The 13,470-nt window shown below is 39.4% G+C and overlaps 1 protein-coding gene across 1 annotated transcript in view; it reads right to left on the reverse strand.

Annotated features, from left to right (window-relative positions):
- Positions 1-12,294, reverse strand: part of LOC103799413 (semaphorin-3A) — a gene marked incomplete at both ends in the record, with an annotated part of 17,457 nt that extends 5,163 nt beyond the window's left edge. Inside the window, 5 exons of the mRNA XM_009071733.1 lie at positions 3,338-3,557; positions 9,478-9,622; positions 10,703-10,772; positions 10,874-10,988; positions 12,152-12,294. Coding sequence (XP_009069981.1) covers positions 3,338-3,557; positions 9,478-9,622; positions 10,703-10,772; positions 10,874-10,988; positions 12,152-12,294 — 693 coding nt within the window. The remainder of the gene's footprint in view (positions 1-3,337; positions 3,558-9,477; positions 9,623-10,702; positions 10,773-10,873; positions 10,989-12,151) is intronic.
- Between the last annotated feature and the right edge of the window lie 1,176 nt (positions 12,295-13,470).

Raw genomic sequence — 13,470 nt, forward strand, 5'->3', positions numbered from 1 at the left:
ACACTAGTTCCCCATAACACTTATAACAAAAGGTCTGATTTTAAGTGGATCCTGCAACAATTACATTTGCTTGATCTCCAGAAAACCTCTGAGGTCAAAGATATATTGTGCTAATCACTGCTGTGACTCTGGTCAGGCCACAGGTACCAAAGTGGGGCTTTATCTGAGCATGAAATCAAGTTTTGCAGAGTAGGATTTCAAACACTTTCACACCAACAGAATCAGGCATCTCCTTTAGGATCAATAGACTCTGCTAGGTCAGATAAGATTACTGCTGTTAATTTGCTTTACTGACAGAGGCACTTTGACTGTGCCAAAGGATCCCAAGCATTAGACACTCAGGATATGCATTAAGTGCCTATCTTAAATCCTGTTTTTTTCTGATATACTTTCAAGCACGCAGATAGGATATTATTTTCATTCTGAAACACACTGGTACAATCACAGTGGGAAAGAAACTGCTCAGCTCAAGATTTCACCCACAGGAAAGGAAAATGTGACCACACTGGATGGCTATTAATTATGTTGTCTTCAATTATCATCAGTTATTCAAGGAAAAGAAAAAAAAAAAGGGATTTCTTCAACATGTTGCAGTTCAGCAGCGCATGGGAATAATGTAGATTGCTGCAATAACAGTGGGAAAATACAGAGAAATTGATCTAATCTGATGGGACAGACCTGCAGAGAAAATCCCAGTCATACCCCAGAGAGCATAATTCTGGCTTTGTCATGGGTTCAGATTATCAAGTGGGAAAATGGACTGTGACTAGAGTCCCTAATCTGCTCCCTGGTTAGCTCTTTGCTTGGGAAGATGTAATACATGCTGATTGTGTATCTGCTTCTGATTCCTCTGACTTTGACCCACCAGCTCAGTGCAGCTTTCTGGCAGAAGGCAGGCAAGGCCTCAGTTCTGCCTCTTTAGCTTTACCCTCCCCTGGAAGATGCCCTTTCCTTATTCTGAAGGCCACAATAAGGAGAGTGAGCTGAGAGGAGCATGGAGCATCTTTTGTGCTCCAAGCATTGGTGTTGTAGTGCCTGTTCTTGTCCCATGAGGGTGTATCCTCCTGCTGGCAAAAGAACAGTTTCTAGGGACAAAAGTAATATTTCAAGAAATAATAACCCTGTGCACCTCCAAAAGTGGGATTTTGGTGCTGAAATGTCAAGTGCAAGGAATAATCTTTCAATACAAGGAATAATCATTCAATAATCTTCTTACAGTTCTTGGGCACAGCTATCACCAACATTGGATGGAATCCCAAGCACTTGCCACACATCTGAATATTAGTGGTTTAGGGAATAAGATGGATGCCTAAATTCAATTTGAACCCATGACCCCCTATCCTATCACTGCAGTTCCTAACACAGAGTCCCTCTCTGGCTCCTTGTAGGCCCTTCAGAGATTGAAAAGTTGCTCTGAGGTCTCCACACAACCTTCTCTTCTCCAGGCTCAACAGCCCCAACTCCCTCAGCCTGTCCTCACAGGGAGATGCTCCAGTGCCCTTAGCAACTTTGTGGCCTCCTCTGCAATTGCTCCTACAGTTCCATGTCCTTCTCATGTTGAGGACACCAGAACTGTGTGCAGTATTCTAGTTGGGTCTCACTAGAGCAGAGCAGAGGGGAAGAATCACTTCTTTTGACCTGCTGGTCATGGAATGGTAACTATCTAAAAACTGTAGTCCAAGTTTAAGCAAATCTTCCTGCACTGTCTGAAAACAGACTGGAATGTCTGTGTTATTATTCATCTTACTCCAATAGAAGTCTTGAAGAAAGACCAGCTCTGGAAGAGCTTATCACTTTCCCTTGCAGAAGTCAATGCATCTTTATTAGTCTGAATGCCAAGTTTGGTGAGATAAATGTCACCTCTTGTGTTCAAGATAGAGATTCAAATCAGTTCCTTATGTTTGTTCAGCATCATCCTCTGGATGCTGAAGCTCTTCTTCCCTCACAGCACAGCCAAGGGAAGAATTTCTATTAATTTAGTTTTTTCTGGGCTGAATCAGGTCACAGAAGACTTGCTGAAAGGCACCAAACTGACAATTATAGATGGCACTGAAGTCTCTAATGTGTGATGGAAAATATATGTATATGTTGTGTAAAATCACATGAAAATACTTTTCAATCTTTTATGCAAGAAGATACTCTAGCACTGGTATCTGATAACTCAGTTCACAGCTTTAAAGTGCTGGAACCTTTTCTGCAGAGCTGCATTTTCTGCAGTAAATGTTCTGAATTGTTATACTTGCACTGTGTTTGGTACACAAAACTTCATCAGCTCCCAGTTTACTCATAATAGATTTCAAGCAGCAACATGAAAGAGACCTTGAGTTTTATTGCTTTGGTCAGTTTACTCATAATACATTTCAAGCAGCAACATAAAAGAGACCTTGAGTTTTATTGCTTTGGAAATCTGACCTCAGGTCTAGAGCACCAGAACTGTATTTAAAGCATATAAAAAATTGGACTGTTATAAGACAGACAGATATTTTTTTTGGGGGGTCCATACCTGAAAAAAAGCCAGTAAGGTTTTGGGTTGTTTTGTTTTGGTTTCATAATGCCAATGTCTAATTACTAGCAATTATGTTCAGTAGAAGTTTAAAATACTTTTATTCAACTTCACTGAAACATCAGCCAACTCATGGAAAATCTTCAAAGGTGAAGAAACAGATCCACCAGCTACTAATCAGCATAGTTCTGAAGTCACTGAACTTAAGAAAATGTACATCAGCTAATTTCTAGGCCCTCTTACCCTTCATTATTATCTTTCTGGGAAAAAAAATGCCTTTTCTGAGTGCATATTTCCACTTCTATAAGATGCCCAAGCTGTCTGATTCCACAAATGCTTTGGAAAGGATATCATGTTTCTATTTGAATACCAGTTCTTCTGAAAACACTTTGTATGTGCCATGTATCTTTAGTAAAATGATGCAGCCTTTTGGCTAAAGAGCTGAGCATCTTAAGGTAATACTTGAAGGACTTGAAAGGCACACGAGACATTGCCCATACCTGGATACTTCCCTCCTTCACATTAATACTACTTATGTTGCATGTCAAAATGGGGACCTCAAAACCCTCCTTTTTAATGCCAAATTACAATTAATAAGGCAAGATATTTCTAATAAAAATCTCTAATAGCAGTAGTTGAAAAGAAGGTGGTTTGATCTTCATCCAGTTGGCAAAGCTCCTAATGAAGTAAACTGTGCAGGCTACGACCTGAACCTGCAACAGTGAGTGCATGTAACAAAGATCTCCCCACACACAGTTGTGACTCCTGCCCCAAATCCTGACAGGTATACATCATGCTTGGAGGAGCATGGAGTGTCAATTCCAGACTTCTCACCTGTGCCAATGAACATCACATCGTATTGCCCATCCTCGGCGTCGACTCGATCGACTACAATCTGCGTGAACTGGTAATCCACGTCTGTTTTGATCATGATTGGCCTGTTGTTGATGGGGAATACTGGGTTGTACATGGCTGGATGGCTCCTGGCAAACGTTATGACTTCATCAGGAAGGTCCTTGGTGGAATCAAAACCTCCAAATGTTTTACTGGGACACTGGAAATAGAAAGGAAAGGTTTGACTTTTTATTATTTATCACTAGAAACATATTAGAAATACATTTCATTGCAATCATCCCAATTACTGCAGGCTATAATTCAATATGACAGGGAACCTCAGGGTTTTGTGACCAACAGCAAAAGTCAATTCTGTCACTAATAGTATCTATCTTTTCTTTATTTTGGATTTAAATTAATATGGTTAACAGAATGCAAATGATCCTCATACATAATTTTTCTTACTACTACACAGTGCACAAGGATTTCCAGTCTGTTATGGATCAGTATTAGCCTTTAACTGGCAGAAAGAAGAAATCTTGAAATATCTAAAATCATTCTTATGAGGCAAATAATTCCAGTATTTGGTGATTATACAACACAAAATTAATTAATCCTACCACCATCTTCATTTTAATGTATTGTCTTCAGTAATTTTGCCCAGTCTCCCAATATAAGCAATAGCAGAGGCTGAAAATGGGAGAGGTAAGACCATGGTGACAGTAGCCACAAAAGTATTCCTCCACATTCAGCTGCCACATATCCCCATTGGGAGACTCAAGAACTGTGGCTTATCAACACCATTTGTCCTCATCTCTTGTGTAGAATTGTGAAGCATTGTATGAACAATTAGAGCTTACATTAACATAAGCATTAGCAATGTATTAGTAGTGTTGAAAGGGTGAAGAAAATAAGCCACGATGGCATTAAAGCACCAGCCCAAAGACACTCATCAGAGAACTTTGTGACCTCCCCTGCTGATCTGTCCAGACAACTTTTTAAGACATATAAAACTCTCAAACACAGCTGACAATAAAATGTTGCAGTACTTGAACCAAAAATATAAACAACTCGTGTTAAAATCCCCTAGATAATTTTTCCTTTAGACCCATGAATAGAATATCTTCCAATTACATTAAAAACCTAGAGGACAACATCTCATTTACCAAGAATCCAGACCTTGCATGATGCTCAGCAGAAGAAATCAATTGTCTTTGCTATCACCTTGATCCAAATGATTAATAATTCATCAGAAATGAAATTTAAAAATCAATGTTGTCAAAAGGAGTAGTTGTTATGCTCAGCAAAGGGACACTTCCAGCATGGACAAACTGTAAATTGTCCCTTGTTGGCATATTAGTAAGCAAATTCCTGAATTCTGTTCCATTACAGGGTATGGAAGGGAGGAAGGGAAGGAGGGAGAATATTTGATTAATGCATGTGGAGCAGAAAAAGCAGAAAGCAAGTTAGTTATCTACTTTATTGTGTCAACAGATATGTTCTTGTGATCTTCACAGAATCATAGAATCAACCAGGTTGGAAAAGACCTCCAAGATCATCAAGTCCAACCCTACCGTGGTCACTAGCCCATGGCACTAAGTGCCACATCCAGTCTCAGCTTGAAAACCTCCAGGGATGGGGAATCCACCAAGATACAAGAATATTACAAGGGGAATAGAGCAAAATCAGATGGACATTTTATCAATATTGGCCAAACCACTTTCTGCCTCAAAACCTGTGTCTCAAATTCTGCACTTCAATTTTAAGTTTGCTTTACATCTCGATTAACATTCCAACTGCAGTTCAGTTCTAATGACTCGGATTAATTAGATAATAATTAATTAGATAATATATGTAAAGTGCTCTAAGGATAAAAATCAGTACCCAAGAACTAAGTATTGTTAATTGCAGCTGGGCAAACACTGAAAAAAATTCAAAATGAATATTCATTCCAAGTTTAAACAAATGAATTTCAGCTGTGTTTCGATTGCTTGAATATTTACTTTCTGGCTCATTTTCTAACAAAGGATTTTACTTGCAGCAATGTGGAACAGGCTCCCCAGGGAAGTGGCCATGGCACCAAGCCTGCCAGAGTTCAGGAAGCACTTGGACAACACTCTCAGGCACATGGTGTGATTATTGGGGCTGTTCTGGGCAGGGTCAGGAGTTGGACTCAATGTTCCTTGTGGATCCCTTCCAACTCAACTCAGGATATGATTCTACTCGATGATTCTATGGACCAAGATATATTTTATGCTGAAAAATCATAAAACTAGAATTAGTGTCATAACTCTGTGTTCTTAAATAAGACTCTCAACTCTGAGACCCAGATTGCTTCTTGGATCCTTAGCTTTTCTGAGAAGAAAAATTTCCTGCAAACTTGTGTCTTTACATTTATTACTGGACGAGGCTGTGGCTCATGTTCGATGATTCTATGGACCAAGATATATTTTATGCTGAAAAATCATAAAACTAGAATTAGTGTCATAACTCTGTGTTCTTAAATAAGACTCTCAACTCTGAGACCCAGATTGCTTCTTGGATCCTTAGCTTTTCTGAGAAGAAAAATTTCCTGCAAACTTGTGTCTTTACATTTATTACTGGACGAGGCTGTGGCTCATGTTCATCCCACTCTACTTTAGGAAACTGCCACTGCTATAGATCCCTCCCATTTCAGTGAGTAAAATGGGCACCATAAATAGGTGAAATTTAGCCCATCCATAGTCCAAATCGTTCACAGGCAAATATCAACTCAGAAACAGAATAGACTAGACCAGACTAGACTAAAGCCTAGACTAGACTAGTTGTCCTGAGGAGGAAAATCCTGACATATTTCATGCTGTGGCCACAAAACCAGGAGACAACAGAGACATTATTCGTGGTGCTAATGACAGGACTGGTTTTGGTATTAGCAGGTCTAGGCCTAGCTAACTGGCAAGGTGCTCCATCAGAATTGGTGTTTCTATACCAAATCAATCCCATGGATAGCAAAGAAATAGGTTTTCACATGCCAAAAATACAGGCATGAACACAAATACCCAGAGAAAGTCTGGAGAAATGAATTTGATCTTCAATTCAAGTAGATCTCCTGAGTTTTACATTCACTTCCAGTTGTTGGTCCCCAATATGCAATGTCAGGGGGTTTGATCAGTCAGGAGGAGGGAACTAGGCTATCACCCAACTGGCCTTGTTAGGGAATCCAACAGCACAAATCAATACCTACATTTGGCAGGAAGAAAATGTACATTGGTCATAACTGAAGATGGACTCTTGGTACCATGAAGAAGGGAAATCCTGATCTCTGTAGCTGAACTGACAGAAAGTCAGGTAAGAATTCAGGATGAGGTACCTCATGTAAGATGAGGTCTTGACAAAAATCCTTCCACCTGCCCAAATGCAGATAAAAAGTGTTTGTTTGTTTGTTTGTTTTTAAAAAAGAAAGTTCTCCAGATCTCTCAGGAAAAGTTCTGGCAACTTCTTTGTGAAATGTGAAGCTGATGTAGAATTGTTTACAAATTTTCTGACTTTTCAGAAGAACCATTTACTTTCCTTTTCCTTTCCTCACACTGGGCAAGGCCCCAGATGCTCAAGGAGTTTACTGGCACCTCACCTATTAAATTCCTGAGGTAATGCAGCACTATTTAACTGCAGTGCAACCTGGAAACAAATTACTGTGAGAAGCTCAGGGTTTTTTCTCCCTTGGAAAAGGAATCCACAGGTCTGACATCTAAAGGAACTTCAAAAATAGTTCTTCTTTATTCTCAACAGGTCTTCAAAGCATTGAAAACACACCCAACTCTATCACTTCAAAAACAAAAAGCTTCTTTGCAGCCAGAAATGTATCTCATTATAAAATTCAGTTTTATCCTACTAATACAATAGAATGATTTTAGCAACTGTCAGGGGGGAAAAAAACCTCATCTTTTCTCAAAGTGGCAGAACCCAGGATGAGTCACTGACATTGGGCTAGGAGAAACTGGTGGCTTCAGCCACTCTAACATAATTTACAGTGTCACAGCTTTCTGCACTATGGGATGTGACTGCAGAGCTATGTAGAATTGTAAAATCTGGGATCATGTTTGCTCTTAGGCAAGAAAACTGCTTACAGTGGAATCTGAACTTTGCAAATCTTAATAAAGGCATTTTACAGTGAAATTGTAAGGGTAAAATCCATTCTGAGACAGTAGCTAGAAAGTAAAATATATGTAACCTAACTGCATCTCCTTACTTTGGCAAAGGCTCTGGTGGCTTAGGTCACTTTGCCACTTAGGGGCTGAATTCAGGTCCCTGTTTTTATGCTGGTTCTGGGGAATTTGATCAAGTTATTCTTTTCCCATATAGATATCAGATTAAGACCCTCAGAGAAGCCTTGCAATGACCCCCAAGCTCTGAGGTGTGCAGACCTGTGTTGCCTGTCCCATGGGCCAATATTTGAGCATTCAGAAACTCAGTAGAACTACACCTGATTGCTGTGGAGGAAGGAATGTATCAGAGCCTCTGGGCAGCACTCAGTTCTTCATCTCACTCTGTTCTGTGGTAGAAATGTGTAACATTCTTCTCTGCCTGTAGTTCTACATAACATCTCTTATTTGGTTTTGTTTAGAAAGGTTAATCAATAGTGGAATCAAAGAGGACTATAAATAAGCAGAATAATGAACACTAAGTCTGTCAGACTGAAAAGAAGGTGACAATAGCTAATGCAACAAATACCAAGGTTATCTACTCATTCATCTTTTCCACAGAGATGTAAAACTATACAACTTCCAAAAAATAACCCCTCTGATATATCAGAATTAACACTGGAGTGTTAATGGAGTCCAACCATGAACCTGTCACTGCTGGAACCCCCAAACCCTAACCCAGATCCTCCAGTGCCACATCAGACACCTCTGAAACACCTCCAGGGATGGTGACTGCACCACCTCCCTGGGCAATATTCCAGTGCCTAAACACCCTCACAGGGGAAAAAGTTTTTCCTAACACCTAACCTGACTCTCCCTTGTCTCAGCTTATGACTATTCCCTCTAGTCCTCATATCTTCATGTGCATACGTATAATCTTCTGCAATGAGAGTTCAGAACATAAATGGGCCAAGTTAATTTATACAAGCTAAAGAGAGACCCCAATATGTACAATTAATGCTTGTTTCATAACTGTCCCATCTTCTTAGACTACTGGCAAGTACAGCAGAGTGGCAGATGATGGTTGGACTCAATGAATGATCTTAGAGGTCTTCTCCAACCTCGATGATTTTATGATTCTGTGATTACATATTTCTAGAACATGATGATATCAGTTCAAAATTGTAACTATGGAAGTCTTATATACACTGCTACTTTATTCATTCATAGATTAGACCCAGAATCAGGTGGAAGCAGAGATTTTTAAAAACACCAGTGGAAGTCAGAAATTATTCTAGTCACTCTACCATCCACTGCAGAAATATCTGTCTCGCTGTACTAGATTTAATGTTGGGAAAGACTGAAAGTTTCTTAACAGCCAGGCAGATGCTCTGTTTTCTGTTCATTCTCACTAAGAATGGCTCAGTCAGTATTTGGAACAAAAACAAATTCCAAGGAAAGGATAATGCACCATAATTTATTAAACATTTGACTTTCAGTACAGTTCTCCAGCCATTGCTCAAATTTCTTCTGAAGTTGTTAACATTGATGCCAAAATTAAAATCCAAATGATGCTGTTTCTTATGTTACCAGAAAATCAGTACATTTTGAACCTGGAGGAGCTGTTAGTTTTCCCTTCTGCCACACTTTGTTATCTGTTTCAGTTTCTTTCCTGGATCTCAGCTCTACGACAGTATAATGTGTGAAAATATTTTCCATACTTTTTCCAGTTTAGATTGCCGTATTCCTTAGGGTACTCACAGTTCCTATGATGCTGTTTCTTATGTTACCAGAAAATCAGTACATTTTGAACCTGGAGGAGCTGTTAGTTTTCCCTTCTGCCACACTTTGTTATCTGTTTCAGTTTCTTTCCTGGATCTCAGCTCTACGACAGTATAATGTGTGAAAATATTTTCCATACTTTTTCCAGTTTAGATTGCCGTATTCCTTAGGGTACTCACAGTTCCTGGCCTGGCCTGTTTTTCCAGTTTAGATTACTGTATTCCTTAGGGTACTCACAGTTCCTGGCCGTGGATATGGCACTCTCCCTTGGTAGGGAACCCACTGGTAGTTGGGGCCATCCCTGTGGGCATAGGGACCAAGAAATACTCTCCTGACATCAGTCATGCTGTACATACACACTGCTGAGCCCTTGAAGATGTTGCTGAAAATGAGGGGAGAAGACATCAAATCAGGTTCTGTAAGTTATCAGTCAGTTTAATCAAGTGGTAGAGCTATGGGAATAGCAGCTTGGTGCTTTCTAATCCATTGCATGTGCTGATTCTCAAAGCTCTGACATGCTCCCAGAGCAATCCTCACTCACCTCCTGTGAAAGTTCAGCAGAACTGATAATATCTCCCATTTTCCTAAGCAGATGGCTGCTATTCCACTATTTCAAACATATTGTCCCCAGAAGGCCAAAGCCCCAATTTGAGTAAACTTCAACAGGGCTGTCCCTGGAGAACTATTCAATTCTTTCCTATACTTCACATTTTTCTCCTTTCTTTAGCAGTCTCTTCCTTCACTTGGGCAGCACATGTGAAAACTTCAGTGTTGTGCAAACTTCAGTGTTGTTTCTTACCTTGAGATTTCTTACAGAAGACAGTAAGGACTTGTGAATCTTCCTTTTCTATGCTTGATTATCACTAGAAATGCTTTTTCATTTTAGAAACTAAAACTTCTTCACAGATATATGTGGCAATACAACCAATACTGCAAACCTTCCCCGGGCTAAAGCTACAAGTATATTTTGCTCTTGGTGAAAGCACAATGAAACAAAAACATTCTAGTCACAGTTATATGTGACTCAATAACAGAACTTGTGAAAGATCATTAAACTTTCCAGATTTCTGCAATATTTTTCACCAGTATCTCCTCGAGTAGCCAATTTCTCACCCCACCGATTTCCTATTTCACACTGTGCCCAAACAAGCTCATTTATGCCTGTGCTCTTTTTCCAAATCTGTGTGGAAAGAGGAGAAATTCCTATCCCTACTATAAAAAGCCAATTTGATGGCAAGAACTGCCTGAGAAACTGATAGTCTTTGTGTTTTCCAGCTTCAGAGTGATGATGTACATCGCTCACAAGAAAGAAACCTAACTCATTACTTCTGACTGCTGCTGACTTCTCAGTTCAAAGGTTAAGAAAATTTTGTGCCCCTTAAAAAACATTTTTAACAAAGAGACCTCTTTAAAACAAGCAGCCACCCAGGTTTCCATGCACGTAAAATGATACACTCCATACCTGGAAGTTGTAAACACTCCATAGACTATTGGATTTTTAGGGTCTTTTGAGTTCATTAGGAACACATCCTCTGTAAGAATAACAAGGAAAAGAAAAGAAAATTAAGTTAGGAATATAAGAAGAAGAATTCCTGAAAACAGTTCTGTATTCAAAGCCATTTCTGCCACTTACGTAGCTCGTCAAAGTGTGTGTCAATGCCATTGGGTCCTGGCACAGAGCAAATCAGACGTGCTTTGAGGAAAGTTGTCCATTTGTTAACAAGGCTCCTGTGTCCACCAAAGTCATTCTAACAACAAAAGTATTTTGGTTTAATATCTTGTAACAGTCTGTTTGGAGTATCAACAGAACACTGAAAAAACACAGCGAGAGGCTACGTAGAGAATTCACCCACCACGTACAAAAGCATTAGGATGTTGCAAAGACACTAACTGAATTTCTTTGACTTTACATTGTATTGTGTTTCATAGCAGCAAATAATTTAAAAACTAAAAAAAAACACCCAACTCAAACCTCTTTATATATTGTAATATAACACTGTAATATTGGATATGGTAATATTGCATTGGTAAAAGAGAGACAGGCAGAGTATTTTACTGCAGAGCTCCCAGTCTGCCACGTCCTGGAAAAGCTGAGGGGTTTTTATTATGCTTAACTGGAAGCAACAAAGTAGAAAGGCAAGTTGTAATGGAACAAAGTAGATAAAAATGCCAGAACAGTGGGATCAGTTGTACAGCTGCAAAACATAGGAATAAAGGGCCCCAAGGACTTCATCCTTATGGGGTAATTGGATTTCAAGCAGCTACCTCTGAATTTGAGGAAGAAATACAAACTGTGCTTATGGATTAACATGAAATTTGACTGTAAACATCATAGTTGCCAAAGCTACAACATTTTTCAGTATCATTTCGTTTGTAGAACTCTTTGAAAAGTCTGTGAGAAAACCATCTGGATGTTCATCCTGTGGCTGAACAACTCGTTCTGTAGTCACCAAGGGTGTTTGGATTGGTTGCCCATTTCTACAGCTAACCTTAAAGAACTGCTTTGTCAAATCTTCCTCTGCCTCTGTTTTAAAGATTTTCACCAATGTGGGAATGGAAAGGTATTAACATTCAAAAGGCAAATTCTTCACATGTTTTTAGCCTACCTGGAATTCTCATATTTCCTACAAAAGACTCTCTTATGCAGACACATTCTAAGCCTCAGAAGATGCCTATGACTTTTGAAACAAAACACTGTAGCTTGTGAAGTTTCCCCAGAAAATGAAGAACTGAATAGTATTCCTTTCAGTGTGTTATCCTCTATTTTTCCCTTGGGATGATCCCTGCTTTACTAACATGCCAACGTTAATACTGAATAATTCACAGGCAAGAAAACGCATGCAAAGGGGCTAAAACTGCTTGCAAAGCATCCTGCAAGTGCACTCAATCTCCCATGAAGTCATCATCTTACCTTGCAGATCTGCCCTATCCTGGCATGAGTAGCTTTCCCAGTGTGCTCTCCATCAATGGCGTTTTCGCGGAAGAAGAAATAGATTTTGTCATCTTCTGGATTGTCACTCTCAGGTATCAGGTGAGCACTGATGAATCTGGGATCTGAGAAGACAATGCTGTTGTCATTTTGCTACTCCATGGATTGAGTCTCTTGTCATCTTTATATAAATTAATTGTCATTTTACTTCCCCGGAGACAATCTCTACATCACATGCAAATGTTTCTGTGTTAGGGACATCACCTGGTAACATGTGACAGGTATTTACATTTGTCTTTTGGGTTTGGCTAGCCTGAGAAGAGGCTCAGGGGTGACCTCCTGGCTCTCTGCAACTCCTGCCAGGGCTGGAGAGAGGTGTGGGATGTGTGTCCTGCCAGGGCTGAGGGAGAGGAGAGAGGGAATGGCCTTGAGCTGAGCCAGGGCAGAGTCAGATTGGATGTGAGGAGAAATGTTTTCCCTGTTGTGGTGTTCAGCACTGGGATATTGCCCAGGGAGGTGGTGCAGTCACCATCCCTGGAGGTGTTTCAGAGGTGTCTGATGTGGCACTGGAGGATCTGGGTTAGGGTTTGGGGGTTCCAGCAGTGACAGGTTCATGGTTGGACTCGAAGATCTTAGAGGTCTCCTCCAATCTTGCTGGTTCTATGATTCTCTCTTTAATACAGAGAGAGGTTGCTACATATATCTAGTAAACAGATATTAGTTTTATTATTGGAGCAATTAAACAGTCATGAAATCTCTTTATAAATGGCTGTATTACAGTACAGTATTGGCTGCACAATTCTATGTATTTATTGCTGACATTTGTCTTGTTTCTTTGGATGTTTAGACTTTGGTTAATAACCTTTCAGTATGTGTTGCATGTAGAACGAAAGAATTACTGAGACAAATGCAATATTCCTCATTTCAGCAATAAAAGCTATATAGAAAGTATTTTACATCTAGGAAGTTATTCATGCATTACTGTAAAAAAGAGTTCAGTTAATATATTTTGATTGGTATTGTCTACTTTCACATGATACCTCAAAGCCCAAAGTTTTTTTCCTCTTTTTGAAGAGAAACACATTTTTAAATTTCTATTCAGGCTGTTGAAATACTTTGTCTTGTCATTATTGCAATAGTTTCTTTTGGTCTTTTAGAAAACTTTGTTTCTTGACAATTAAGAGTGACACCATTATTTGGTGGTAAAAAATATATCAGCAAATGGAAATGCATAAAATTCAGACAGACTGAATGTAAAATGTAAATGTTGTAATGTAAATATAAAAATGTTGTAAAAAAGT

This window comes from Acanthisitta chloris, unplaced genomic scaffold (genome assembly GCF_000695815.1).
Source record: "Acanthisitta chloris isolate BGI_N310 unplaced genomic scaffold, ASM69581v1 scaffold5693, whole genome shotgun sequence".
In the NCBI taxonomy this organism is placed as follows: Eukaryota; Metazoa; Chordata; class Aves; order Passeriformes; family Acanthisittidae; genus Acanthisitta; species Acanthisitta chloris.